Source organism: Centrocercus urophasianus, unplaced genomic scaffold, assembly GCF_019232065.1.
Source record: "Centrocercus urophasianus isolate 14NV4802_14NV808 unplaced genomic scaffold, USGS_Curo_1.0 seq_28, whole genome shotgun sequence".
NCBI lineage: Eukaryota > Metazoa > Chordata > Aves > Galliformes > Phasianidae > Centrocercus > Centrocercus urophasianus.
Window position 1 is genome coordinate 9,975,495 of NW_024884844.1, and position 14,654 is coordinate 9,990,148.

The 14,654-nt window shown below is 35.2% G+C and overlaps 1 protein-coding gene across 1 annotated transcript in view; it reads right to left on the reverse strand.

The window, feature by feature from the left end:
• Nucleotides 1–14,654, reverse strand: part of LRP1B (LDL receptor related protein 1B) — a 440,883-nt gene that overhangs the window by 244,450 nt on the left and 181,779 nt on the right. Inside the window, exon 7 of the mRNA XM_042827024.1 lies at nucleotides 122–284. Coding sequence (XP_042682958.1) covers nucleotides 122–284 — 163 coding nt within the window. The remainder of the gene's footprint in view (nucleotides 1–121; nucleotides 285–14,654) is intronic.

Sequence of the window (14,654 nt, forward strand, 5' to 3'; positions counted from 1 at the left end):
AAAAAAAAAAAAAAAAAAAAAAAAAAAGAAAGAAAGAAAGAAGGAGATACGTTGTGTGCAGTCACAGACAAACATACTTCATATAAAATCAACATTTCCCAATGCAAATAAATAATCTTACCCTGATGTTGGATCAACAGCTATGGCCTTAGGGTTACTGAGGTCCAGCTCAATGAGTGTAATGCACACCGTTCCATTCTGGTTGCAAACGAAGATCCTATCACTGACATGATCCAGAAAGTAAAAATTTCCAGTGATCCAGTCAATTGCTATTTGCTGCACATCTGCCAAAAATAAATGAATAAATAAATAAATAAATAAATAAAAATAAAAAAATTAAAAAAAAGAGAAAGGAGGAAAAAAAAGCTCAGAACTGCAAATGTAATACACGTAACTGAGCCAATAACTGCTTCACCAAACAAATGCTCTACTAAAGAGCTCAAACTGTTTTTACAATGAGAATATATATGGCACGCAGTAAAGAATTCAGCTCCCTATGGGTGAGTGCTTGTGGGAGAGAGTTTTCAAGTACAAAAGTCTCATTGCAACTTCAAGGATAAGAAAGGTGCACATCTGTGTGTAGTTCTACTAAATATTTTAATTTTTGTCTCTGGCACTTTTAATGATATATTCAAAAGCAACATCACTGAGTGTTGGTGCAGCTGTGATAGAAGGACTGGAAATGGACTATAAAAAGGTTATTAGATACATGTAAAGGCAAGTAAAAACTGACTGTAACTACTTATGAATCTCAAAATCTTTTGTGTAGTTATTCATAACTAATCCGCCCTATGCAATAGCAGATGTATGTGCAATGAATTCACTGTCAACATTTATTTTTTCTTGTTCTGAACAATCTTCATGTGTTTTTTTTTTCCATACTTTCAGTTTTTTGCATTTCTATTATTCTTCATGTGTTTTTTTAGTTTATTCCTCTACTCGAACAAGAAACCATCGCTGCTATCACATGCATCCTCTATTAGAGAATATAAAGTGAACCTGACTGAAAAAGAAATTCCAGTCATTAAGTTTTTGGCAATAACCAAGGTTTTATGAGTTATGTATTTCCTAAATACCTAAACTACACATGGAGACCCATGCAGTGTCCTTCAAAGTGCAGACAACATAAGATTTGCTCAATAAAATATCAGGAAGGCACCAGCTGTATTGCATCTCAGCCATCCCATTACACAGTTCATTGCTGTCTCTTCTATTTCAGATTTCTCCCCTTCTGCTATTCATTTTTCTTTTAATTCAAAGTGAATATTATGCCTCTCCCCTTCTGATAGCTCCTATTATGAAGACATGCTGAGCCACAATAAAGGAATGGTCCATTTAGTCCAGGATCCAACCTCCAGAGCAGGCCAATGTCAGGTGTGCCATGAGATATACAGAAACACTAAAAAATATTTCATACAATAGGAAGGAAAACATTTTTCTTTTTCCTTGTGAAAACATTTAAAAGATGTCAGAAAACATGTAGTCCCTCTGGAAGTTTACGCAGTTTCCACTTTCCAATTTCAGAACTTGGATTTGGAAAATGTCAGTTACAAAAAATGAAATGTTTATACACATGAAATTAGTAATTAAATTCCTGCAATGTGAGTTCTGGAAGACTGCTATGCTTTGGGAAGCAGAGAAAGAACCTGCTGGAAAAGGATACTCATTTCTTTTTTTATCTAGTTTTACCCAAGTTTCATACATACTTGAAAGGCATGATACATGCAGCTTGTTATATCTGTTAACATAACAGATAATGTGAATATTTTTACATCTTTAAAATTCAGGCTTCATTTTTTTCAGATATTCATTAACATGTCATTAAAAATAAATGACATTAAGCAGGCGTTTGTGGTACACAAGGAAATTAATTGGAGGTCATACTAGGGACAATGATTTGCATCCAATAGTTGGAACAGAGGTTGCTCAACAGTCCAGGAAAAGTGAGGCATCCAGAAGCAATTTAACAGAATAACCTCTATGTCAGAGACTTCAAAAACCATTTGTTGCTCTTAACTCCTATTTTTCTGCTTTCCCTTCCCCAGCAGGTTATATTTGAGAAGAGCATAGTACCAGCAGCACAGGCTATTTGCAAGATGCAAGCTCATTCCAAATGCATTCCTTCTAAAGCTGCTCATTACAAAGTATGCTATGCTAGGTCACAGCTTCCAGAAAAAGAAGCATAGTAATTTGTATTTTTCTCCAGAAGCCTACAGCATGAAATGGAGGAGGCCTCTCTCTATGCAAAGAACATATCTCCCAACAATAAATATTCTGTTGCTCAGTGAAATGTACTAATTAACTTAGACATTCAAAGCACGGTCGAATTTTCATTTAACGGTCAATCTAACACAACTATATTGTGTATTTTAAATTCCACTGTTGTGTTTTAGGTTTCGTCTTTTTTATACCATCAGCTCTTCTGTACTTAGGACACATCCAATTGCTCACAAGAGAAGTTTAAAAAGAATTGTCCAAATATACTCCGCTGTGAAATCATATCCCACATGAGAAATTCACTCATCTGGCAGCTTTTATGAATCAAACTTTTAATATCTATGGTTTCAGTAGCAGCTATGCATTAAACTGCTTTGAATGGCTCCCACACAAGTCGAATACACTATATACCATAGAGATAAGGTTTTGGTTGCACTGGAGACTTTTAAAATATATAGTTATGTGCTCAAGATGTCATTGAATTTATTTCATGCTTGTTTCTGGATTCATATATTAAAACCCAGTATGTGCAGATAGCTAGTCTGCTCAAATTTTTAAAGTAATTATTCATTTTTTCTTTTATTCACACAGTTTTGGAAATCTCTAAAAAGAAATGCTTCCTCCTGAAAACACATATATTTAGTTTGAGTAACCTTGTATATAACTTTTAGGCTTTTTCCCTATTTTAGTCGCAGCTTCCATGGAGTATTTCTGCCAAATGTGGACAAGTTTCCTTTAGTGCTTTCTAAAAACCAGAATTTCCTCTTCAGGACTTCAGAAAGAAACATTAAGATGTCATGTCATCTAAATCTTAGTCTAGTTAACGACGTTGTGTTGAGAGTGGGCACTAGTAAAACTTTTTCTTTTTTGAAACACGCTACTATTACCATAATTTGAAAGAAATAGCGATTTCCTATGAGGATGGCTATATTTTCAAAAAGAACTAGAAATATGTGTCTTAGGACCAAAATGCAGTTTATGAAAATCAGAACTGTGTTGAATGATTGTCTACTTTCATTTTGAATTTCTAATATATATCATGGAAATCTCACATTTTAATTTCAAACGAGGATTTGTGCAACACAATTTCAGTAAACAAAAAGAGAATAACAGTTCCATATTCTTCTGTTTGTCCTACTGCTGTAATCAAGGATTCAACACAAGCACTGTTCATTAACATAAATAAGCTAGCAGACTTTGTTACCCACAAACCTGCAAGAAAAACCTGAAATTGAAAAATTAGAATGTTTTCTCACTATGTGCATTTCAGTAAAACTTTCTTACTTTTAATGCAAGAAATGATCTAAGCAAATGACATGGGGATCTGGAAATAGCTGGAGTCTGTGTAGAAACCTCCAAGCCAACAGAGGAATTATTATGGAGAAAATACAATTAAAACTAAAAATTCCCAGTGTGTCGCACATAAATTTCTGGTTAATAATTAAAAAGACAGATGACCTCTCTATTTCAAGTGCAAATGCTTCCACTGTGTTACATGTCTAAATTTTTTCTTGTTCTGAACATGAGCGTAATGGGAACTCCCTAAAGATCTTGGAAATCCATTTAAGACTCAATGAGCAACAATTCATTGACAATTGATGTGATGGGGAAGTGGTTTGAAGTTGTGGTAGCAATGACCCCCACAGACACAGTCTGGAAACCTCAGGTGAGGGGAGGGTAGGGGAGGGTAGTAAATTATGCTCCTACTGCATCAAAGCATCAAGTGTTTATGTTACAGGCAGCTTTCCTCACTGTAAGGAGCAGCTCAGTGCTGTCACAGATAGTCAAGCCTGTTAGGAGCCACTAGTTTAATTTAGTCTACTAGAACTGACTCAACAAACGGGAATTTTGAAAGCTGTGCAAGTTTTTTGGATGGTTGGCCATATGCTAGGGGAATAAATGCTTCTGAGAAGTGAGAAAGGATTGCTCCAATCAAACCTTCAGGAGCTTAAATATTCCTCAGGTGAGCATCCTACAACATGGAAGATGTCAGCATGGCCCCTGACAGCCGGGCAGTGCAGGAGAACCAGGTTGGTGCTGCTCAAATGCCTCATTGTCAGAGGAGTCACCTTCAGTCCCCTATCCATCAAAGGCTCTTCATGTCTCACAGGCATTTTCACACCTGCTTTCTGTATAGCCTGTTGTGTCATGAACTGTTTGCCTCTGGGGCTAGTTTTCATCAAATAGCAGGACTTCAGTGTTAGCTTCCCTGTATTTCAACTACGGCACCATCCCCTGCTTTCTGCTAAAGTCAAGATAGGAAAAACAGGAAAAAATGTGTATATTAATCTGGAATCAGACTCCATGAGAAATGAAGTAACATGAAAGTAATTAAAAATTAGGACAACATATTTGAGAGATTTTGTCTGTTCCTTATGTTTCCTGAATCTTCAAAGTGTATTTTATTTTTTTCTCCAAATACATGCATTTAACTTCTCCACAACTAAAAAAAACCTTTGCATTTTATTTTTATTTTATTTTTACTTTTTTTTTTTTTTTTTAACTGAAATCTGAGTTATTTTACAGTAAGGCTCTGTGAATTGTATAAGGTAAGCAAACGATAAAAGTGCCAGGCATATTCCATATAATTTACTCCCTGTTTAGAGAAAAGAAAAAGAAAAGATAAAATTACATATTTACAACACAACTAAAAAATTTTGTTCTAAAGAGCAACAGAAAGCAGCTCGAAGACAGGCTTTTTTGTCAAGTTTTGTGTAATGAGACCAACAGTGGCAAGTCTTTCTTTTACTTAAACAGCCACTAATAATGTGACCAGGTAAACAGTAGTTAAAACATGCTTAAATGACAGGCTGTGAAATCTGCTTCTGCTCTACCTCTTTTCTGTGAGTTATATTCTTAATTAGCAGCCCAGACAGCCTTGTAGTGACAAGGTTAGGTAAAGTTAGAACTGGCATAGATAGATTTATCTTTGCCTCTCCTACTGGTAGCAACTGGCCATAATTGTGTCTGCAATGCCATTTACAAAGTATGTTTTTTATTAAAAATGTCATCATTCAATAAGTCAGACAACGTTGGTGTCTAAACTTTAAACAGACGAGTCCTGAGTGATTACTGCATATGTTTAAAAATGAAAAATGTAATGACAGATACCCATCTAACTTCTCCAAATGGCTCATCCTCAAATATCTAATTCCTTTAAAAAAATCAGATTGTGCTTGTAAGGAGTGTAATTCAAAATCTAAAACATATTAAATTTAAATAAGCACTTTAAAGCATCCAGACTACAAGATATTTAGAAGAGAAGAAAGATTTTTCTCTTGTTTGCTGGATAACATAAAATTTCAATAAATTGGGTTACTGTCAAAAACTTAGTTCGTATTCTTCTAACCCTAGAGGATATTAGAATATAATGCTTTAAAACCTATAAATGTGAATATTTAGACAATAGCAGTTTCCCCAAACTGAAGACTTTAAAAAACTATGATCCTATTCTAAATATTATGAATACTTAATAAAAGCATCCTGATGGCACATGAATTGATCTAGTCTCTCAGAGATGCCATCTCTCCAGTCACTTGGAGACTCAAGCATTCCTACTAGATATGGAAGAGAACATGCTTAGGTTTATAATCAAAATTAAAATGTTTCATATTGTATTTTTTATCATTCTTCTGGATGCAGTCCACTTCTCAAGAGGAGAAGGTACCTCTAGTACCTTCACACCATTTTGGAGCAGATTCATTGCAAAGGACTCTATAAAGACTGTGGTACAATGTCCCCAAAAAAGAGATCTCTGTTCTCACCTGTAAGATATCCTCTCTGCACTGATGACAAGATACACTCAAGCAAGCCAGATCTACTGGCTACTGTGGCACAGCACATATATTTGCTGTTAAGTAAAAACACAAATAAAAAAGCCCACCTGGTAGCCCTCTTCTACCTCCAACTTGTCTTGCAATAGTCCTGTTGCTTACTGCTTTTACTTATGCAGAAGCTAGATTCTTTCAGGGTGGTTTTTTTTTTTGGTGGTGGCTTAGTTTCTGATGCTGCTGGGAGGCCTAGTCCTGCAGGTGGAAGTTGGGCCAAGCAGTAATTAAGACTAACCCGTGTTAGTACATGGGTTGAGATGGCACATGGAGGGAGAAATGCACATTGAATGATAAGTCTGTTTCTTCCATTGGGAACCCTGCAATCTACAGAATAACAGCAAAAATCAGCCCTTTATTTTCTAACAAATCGCTGTTTACAGAGCATTTGGAGGAAATGCGCTTATGGTGGATCCCAGACATGCTTGGGTTATGAACCTTTGCCAGGGTTTTTACAGTAGAGTAGCAAAATCTGCTCCTAAAGTTTTTAGCATATTTCTTCTTTCACTCACGTTATGATTCTCTGTCACAATGCATCATGTTTCTAGAGTGAGTAAAATAAGTGAAATTTTTCTCTTTTTGGGTCTTGAGTCAGAAATTTGGCTGTGATGCCAGTAGGGGCAAATGTGCAAAGCAGAACTGTGAAACAATGAAAGAATGTCAATATGAATGGCCCTGTTTTTTAATCCTAGGGATTTAGATTTTTATAAGGAGGGAATATTCTTCTGCCAATCTCATGTTAGAAGCAAGTAAGAATAGTCAAAAACGTAACTTTTCTAATTTCTGCATTACTGAGTTTCAAACAGATTGCCAAATGATTGTAAACTTGTAATGGGGTCCCAATAGACTGCATACATGCTGAACAATAAAGACAGATTTATAGAGGTACATAGCTATAACAGTTTTTTTTTATTTTTTTTAACTGCACATTGAAAAGCTTCTTATAAATCTACTGAGACTGTAAATCAAACCCAGTTATTTACTTCAAAGCTATTAAGTCATTCACTGTTAAAATTAAAGCATAATTCAGCTGCAGTAGGCATGCCATCAAACACGTGGATTAAGCAAACTGTTGTGGCTACATTAGGCCTGATACTCTTCTCTTTTAACCACCTCTATCAAAGACAGAAGTGTACAACCTTCCATCTTTCGTGACTGCCACATTCATTAAGAACTTCATAAACCATCCTTTGACAAAAATAAGGTCACTTTATCATCTTCCCATAAAGATGCTAGGTGCTTGAGTATTTCAATTTTAAAGACATGTCAAACATATATATAGTTACTTTTGCAATACTAAGTATTCAAGGAAAATGACTTCCAGAAAGAATGTGAGCAGTTTAATCCCAGAAGTGGACAATGATGCTATAAGGAGCACTTTTCAGAGGATAATATAGAAGTAAATGAACTGAGTCAGCTCTTAAAGAAAAGGTTGGGAAAGGAAGGAAACCCAAATTGCACTTCTTGTAGAAGGTGACATTTATCAGATGACACTGGTTCAGAGGACCAGGAGTATGCTGTAATGTCATGCAGGTAAAATGTAGATCACAATTTTGTAGGATAACAAATTTTGTAGGAAAACAACAATTTCATATTCAGCCCAATATTGTTGCATTTAGCAATGTATAGTCTAGTCAATATGACTAAACAGTTCATGATATGACCCACTTCTATAAATCAATCTGTTCCCTTTCACCAAAGGGCATTATTGCATTCGATTTTATTTTGATCATAAGGTAACACTGACCATCGATTATTTCATTCTGACATATACAAGAAATATTCTTATTGGACACAGAAGTCTTTATCTTCACCTCAAACACACTAGGAGAAGAGGAGAATAAATTATGTTTTCAAGCAGAATTTTTTTCTAAAATAAATCTTTTAAAAATGTGCTTATAGTAAAATTAAAATCTGCATACTGAGAACAATTTAAAACCAGCTTGAGAATTGTGACTTAAAAGAATAGTGTAAAAAACTTTAAATATCTTTAGATTTTTAAAAATATGACTTGAACACTTAGCAAATACATTATGAGACCCCACAGTGCCACACAATATCTCTGGAACAAAGTTATATCTTGTACTTTCCTAAATGAGATGACTTCTTTTTTCAGAGTTGGAAAGGAAAGAAAAAGAAACTGTTTCTTATTAACCTGCTTACTTCATCTTTTTCACTGCCTCTAGAAATGAAGTTATTCAAAAAGGACCATCATATCCATGGGTAACTCTTACCACAGTGCAGAGGGAACACTGTCACTGCCTGGCACCTTCAGCATGCTTGTACTTCTGCAAAACACTCAAAACCACTGCAATGCACTCAGTGATGTAACATAGTTGGTGTTACAGCTTGAAGAAAACAAGCAAATAAAGCCCTTCATGTCTTCACGCAACCATTATCTTCCCTTTCGTCCTATTAGTCCATTTCTTTTTTTTTTTTTTTCCATCCATTTATTTCAATATCAAAATAATTGTCTTTGAGAAGAAAACTGTTATATTTGACTTGACCAACATCACCTAATTGTCCAGACGTAAAAAACAGACTGACTTCCAGTAAAAAAAACAAACAAACAAACAAAAAAACCCCTTTTTGCTAACCTATTTCATGCAATGCAAAAAATAAAAATAAAACAGTTTCAGACTTACACATTATTATTTTTTTTCTATTTTCATACATTTTCAACAGGACATCAGGATGTTGCTTCTTGTTCCTTTATTTCTATCATCATCATTATGATAGTGGTGGGAATCCAGGTATTGGACTACCTCACCATTATCTTAAAAGCAAATACCAAAATAATTTCCCATACAAATGTATCCCAACCTACTCAGACATCTGCTGTTTCCAGTAACATGGCTCACACCAAGTGCTCTTAGATTTGCACAACTGTGCTTTCAGAAGACTCCCAGACCCTTCCAGAAAATTTTATAAGCCATTCAGAAATATATGGGGCCATAATCCTATCTCTTCTCAACTACAGAAGCTTTGTGTGCGTTGTGCTAACTACTTTTACCTTGCGCATTCTTCTTTTTAAGCCTCACAGCATCTCTACACCATATAGAAACACTGTCATTCTCATGTTACAGACAGAGGGGAAAATATGAGATTATTTCATAAATATCACTCAGAAAGTCTCAAGAAAAATAACAGACTCATGACTACCAGCATATTGCCCTTCTTTCTAAATCTCTCCTCCTTCATGAAATCATAAAATCATAGACAGGATTGGATTGGAAGGGACCCAAAGAGTCATCAATTTCCAACCCCCCTGCCACATACAGGGCCATCAACCTCCAGATCTAATACTAGACCAGGCTGCCCAGAGCCCCATCCAACCTGGTCTTGAACATTTCCAGGTATGGAGTATCCACAACCTGCCTAGGCAGCCTATTCCAACACCTCACCATTCTCTCTTTGAAGAACTTCCCCCTGACATCTAATCTATACCATTCCTTTCCTGTAAACAATAAAAAGAATTTGTCTCAATACTTTCAGAGAAATAAAGAAGAGAGACATGCATTGCATCCCTCTCAAGGTTTCCTCTACAAGGTACACTCTTCTATTCCTTGCACTTATATCTTTTGCCTCTTCTAAAACTGCAGCAAGATACCATGTGTTGATGCAGTCTGTGCTTAGGAATGGAGCAGAAGTGCACGAGCAGCTCTGTCTGCTGCACAGCTCTCCAGATGTTTGACAGTTTGCATAGATGCACACTGTAATTATTTTCAGGATAGCTTTTTTCAAATCATTTTTTGCTCCGTCTACTCTATGAAGGAATAACTGTCTGTCCAATTAAGGGTTTGTAGAAGGAAAAGAAATCCAAATATTGGCCAATTATTTTTAAAGATATATAACACAGATGACAATGCATTCATAGAGTCTTATAAAATGTTATGTTTTCCCACTTCTTCATCTTACTTGGGTCTTCTTTTCCCCAAAGGATCGTTTCTGGAGTTAATGCAATAGTTATGAAACAAAATCTGAATTTTGAAACCAGTTGAACAGACTTAGTGGCTAACCATTAAATCCTTGAAAGAGTTTTAAAATGAAGATATGTATTATTTTCAGGATATTTCAAACAGGAAGAGAAGTAGTGCTTATCTTTACAAAAACCTCATATTTTCCTCCTTACACAGATAAGTACAAAAAAACCCCAAAAAACAAAAAACAAACAAACAAAAAAACACAAACAAATCCACATCCTTGTAATAAAATTAATGGATTCGTGTAGTTAAGCGAATTATCAATGTACATAATGCAAGCAAGTCCAAAAAAATGGCAAAAAATTGAGTCTCTGGAACTGCCAATTTCAAAAGGTATCCCAACAACTCCACCATCAGCTCATTAATTTGCTTACATGGTGTGACATATTCTGTGCAATTACATATGCAAAGACTATTGGAACTTTATCATCAATTCAAGAAGTGTTACGGTGAATGCCTAACTCAACATATCAAACAGCAGCTGGTTTGTGACATGTTGATAAAATGTAGGGCTTCAGTTTTGTGCAAACAAACCAACCCTTCTGCATATTGCGTCCTCTCTTCTCCCTGAATTTGTTACAATGATTAGAGGACATTTTTTTCAAGAACTAAGACATTTATATAGCTTAGAGTTGGTTTTAGAAAAAGTGATTTCTTATGCTTAAAAGATCTCTGGCATGCAACTTTTCAGTTTTAGAATAAGTACTTCACTAAAGCCACAAGCAAAAGTTGTAAAGCAAAACCAAAATGTTATTTTATTCAAGGTAACTGTCAAATACTGAGAAGCATAAGTTTTGTTCTTCCATTTTATATATTTAATAATACTGACATGATTCATAGGCTTTTTTCACTTCAGGTTCTACTGTGGAGCTGAAGTCAAAAGAAATATTTGAATCAAATAGGCTTTGTTCTAAGTAAAAATCCACAACCTAAATTCTGTGGACTGAGAAGACAAAAACATTTCCATGAACTGGAGATAATACTTTTTGAGTGAGGCTTTTGTTCTGTCACTCAAAGTTAAAAACTGGGGGAAAAAGAACCCCAACAAATATTACACCACCAAATCAGAGGGTGTGTTTAATTTGCCACTTCCACTACAGTGCAAATAACAATCACAATTTTCTCAAATTTGCAAACATGAAATTCCCTTTTCTTTAAGATCCCTTGATAAAGTATTATGTAAAGTACTTTGTGCCTCTTCGTCCTAAATTACAATAAACACAAAAATGTCCAGGTGAGCTTTGAAAGCAGACTAATACACTGGAGAAGTATAGCTTCTCATTTAACTTCTACTTGGATTCATTTGTCATTCACTTATGAAAAGCTTGGTCATTATTTACCTTTGCCCTGTAGTAGTTCAAGACATTAGATCAAAGTTTGAGTTGCAAATCAATATGATTATGCCCTATTCTTTACTAAAAAGACAAAAAAGGTTAAAAGAAGTCATTTTTAAATTTTATTGTAATGTTGTCACAACTTGACTTCTGTGATCTGTGTCTCAGATATGAGTCTTAAGGTGAGTGAAAGATCAACTTAAATGACATAATCCAAAGCGTATTAGTTAAAAATAAAAGATTCTTGAACTCTTAATTTTTTAGCTGATTTCAGTTGTTTTGTTGTTTGGTTTAATTTATTTATTTATTTATTTATTTATTTAGGAGGAGAATGAAGTCTGAATGAACTATTTGCATTAATTAATTAATAAGCTATTATCTGGAAGTATGTAACAAATTTACTGTCAATTAGTCTAATTGAAGTAACTTGATTAGCATCCTGTGTGACGTGGAATTACAAAGAAATATTTCCACTTAGCAAGAAAAGCCACCTCATTAAATACATGAAATTTATAAATAAAATAGAGTGCCAGTAGAAGACAAACAAATTTCATGCATGTATAATTAGTGGATGGTATTTAATACCACGTTGTTAATTAAATCTTTACTGCCATTGAAGATAGCTTCTGAGAGCATACACTTAAAGCCTTGATTTCATAGCCAACTCTGCTGAAATTTTAAGATTACAAATATGTCTCCTGCATGTCTCCTCCTTCCTTAGAAGAAAGGCAGAAGGGAACATTTTTCCTGATCACTGAGAAGGCTGTGCTATGTAAATGTCTGCATCTCCCTGAATATTTGCCCATTACTGAAGTCCACGGTGAATTTGCAGAAGCAGAACAAATTCATTTGTTGTGAAAATGGTATTACAAAGAATGCTACCATTGACTGCCATGTAAAAAGCCAAAACGAAGCCAGCAGGGTGCGCACAGATGTTGAAGGCATATGTGTGTGTTTAATCACATTAGACACGCATTACTTAATTTCATATTTCTGAAAAGTGTTAATAAAGTACAGAATGTTACTGTTTTACAAGTATTATAATCACTCTATTTAACAGAGTTCATCAGCAGTATGTTTGATAAACATACATGGTTACTGATATTTTGACTGTCCCTTTTTATAAATGAAATACTTCAATGGGAAATTTCCAGCTTGCTGTCTGACTTTGCTGTCAAGGCTGGGTTGGTATGTAAGGAAGAGAAACAAAATGCAGTTGTGTCAGACTGTTAGGACAGTAATGGTACTAAGATGGAAATCCAGAAATGGTCAGCTAGCAGGTTGGTGATTGAGAAAAAGGGAATCTGACAATGTAGAACTGAGAACAAGTAGATTAAGAGATGTAGGCTTTGCGGAGACAATATTTGGTACACTATCTGAGGCAGAGTCCAGGAGTTTAGAGAAAAATATATTGCAATCAAAAATTTGTACTGAGAAATACCATTGAGATAAGAATTAGCTGCCCAGAGCATTACTACTGAAAAGCACACAAAAGATAAAAAGACATCATGCAAGCTTAGATAAGAACAGAGGCAAGGCTTTGAATGATATCAATAGAAGATCAATTGTAGAAGTTGGCTAAGTAACAAAGGTTGAAGAAATGGTAGTATTATATCTGACTGAATGACCAAAAAAAATCTATTTTTGGCAATTAACAAGCAGTTAATAAATAGCTCTTATTTCAAAAGAGGTTAAGTGCAGGTAACCTAATATTGGAGGGAAATCCTACAAATTCAGCACATCTGCTTTGAGGAAGATATTGCCTCAAAAATGCATAATACAATGTTACAGGCACACTATTCAATCCAATAGCATAAATCCTCAAGTCAAACTGAATGGACTGTATCCAAAAAGCACCAAAAGCAGACTGATGCTTCACAGCTAGCATTTAGAAATTTGTAATATATGCATGACCCTCTTAGGATCTCTGATATCAAAGATTTTCACCTAACTTTTGTGCAAACCATCAAGCACTGAGACAGACACTTCAATATATGAATACTATTAATAGCTAAAGACACGGATTTGGAATACCTGCTGTGATCAGTGGAAGACATCCAGCTGATGGTTCATGTTGGAACACAAATCCCAGAGTCTTCAGGCAATCTCTGAGCCTGTCTGAGAAAGGCTGAATGAATGCATTCAGCAAAAGATATGAACTACCCTTATTCTTCTAGTAAACATGATTATCATCAAAAAGGCTATGTGTAGCCAATAATCAGAAAAGATTAGCTAGGATTTAAAGAGAGCAGCAGAGTGATAAAAGGAAGTTCCAAAAGCTTGAGTCTCTAAGGGAGTCTTATATTACAGGATGAAAAATAACAGTATATGGAGGACAGTTATCGGATAGCACTGTTGCCTGCATTAAGTAAAGACCATACAGCACTAACAAAGCTGTATCACAAACTGGATCAAAAGTTTTCTGAGTCCCAGTCTACTAAAATGAAGGATGAATTCAGCCAAAAAAGTATCAGCAGCAGAGACTTCTAGACTATGTTACTGTCCATCAAGATGACCCTAATTATGCTCTGACTCATTTCCTCAGAGCCCCTGAAGTACAGACAGAATTTCCCATATATGATCTCAGAGTAAAAGGTTTTTAGCTCCTACTAAAGATTTGCACTTGCAGGGGAAAGCCTAAAAGAACAAAGAAATTAAAGTAAACATGAAAACAAATGGCATTCAGGAAGTCATGAGTGAAGTCTGATGAAAAATCTAATCTTACACATATGTCAGTGATGAATTGTATATAATAGCCTTAGATGGGACACAAACCTGGTTCCCCATTAAGGATCAACAATTTCACAGCACAGCTAGAACACATACCAGGTAATCCTTGCAAGTCACCTGTAAAAGGACATGAATAATAAGGTAATAAAGTCCAATAATAAAAATAATGTTTCCACAGTAGTAAAGAGGAAGGTCAGCTTTAAAGAATGGTAGCATCTCACAGGGCAGTAAAAGGAGATGGGAAATTCAATCTGAATAAAGAGGACCCTGATAAGAAAAATATTTCAGTTTTGTGTATTTAATAATGGCTTTGTCTACAGTGAGATATTGCCAAATATAACAAAAAAAGTCTTTGGACAAACTAAAGAAATTGTTATCTCAGAAGTAGCATTTATCCACTCTTCCCAGAACTGCACTAACACCAGTGTAAGATCTGCTGGTGGTTCCTAAGTATGCTGTGTTATTTCTTTAGGACACTCTTTCTGGTTCTGGTTTGTATCAGATGCTCTGAACACTACTCAGCATTTCCTTTGATAAGATTGAGAGTCATAAATGCCAACCTG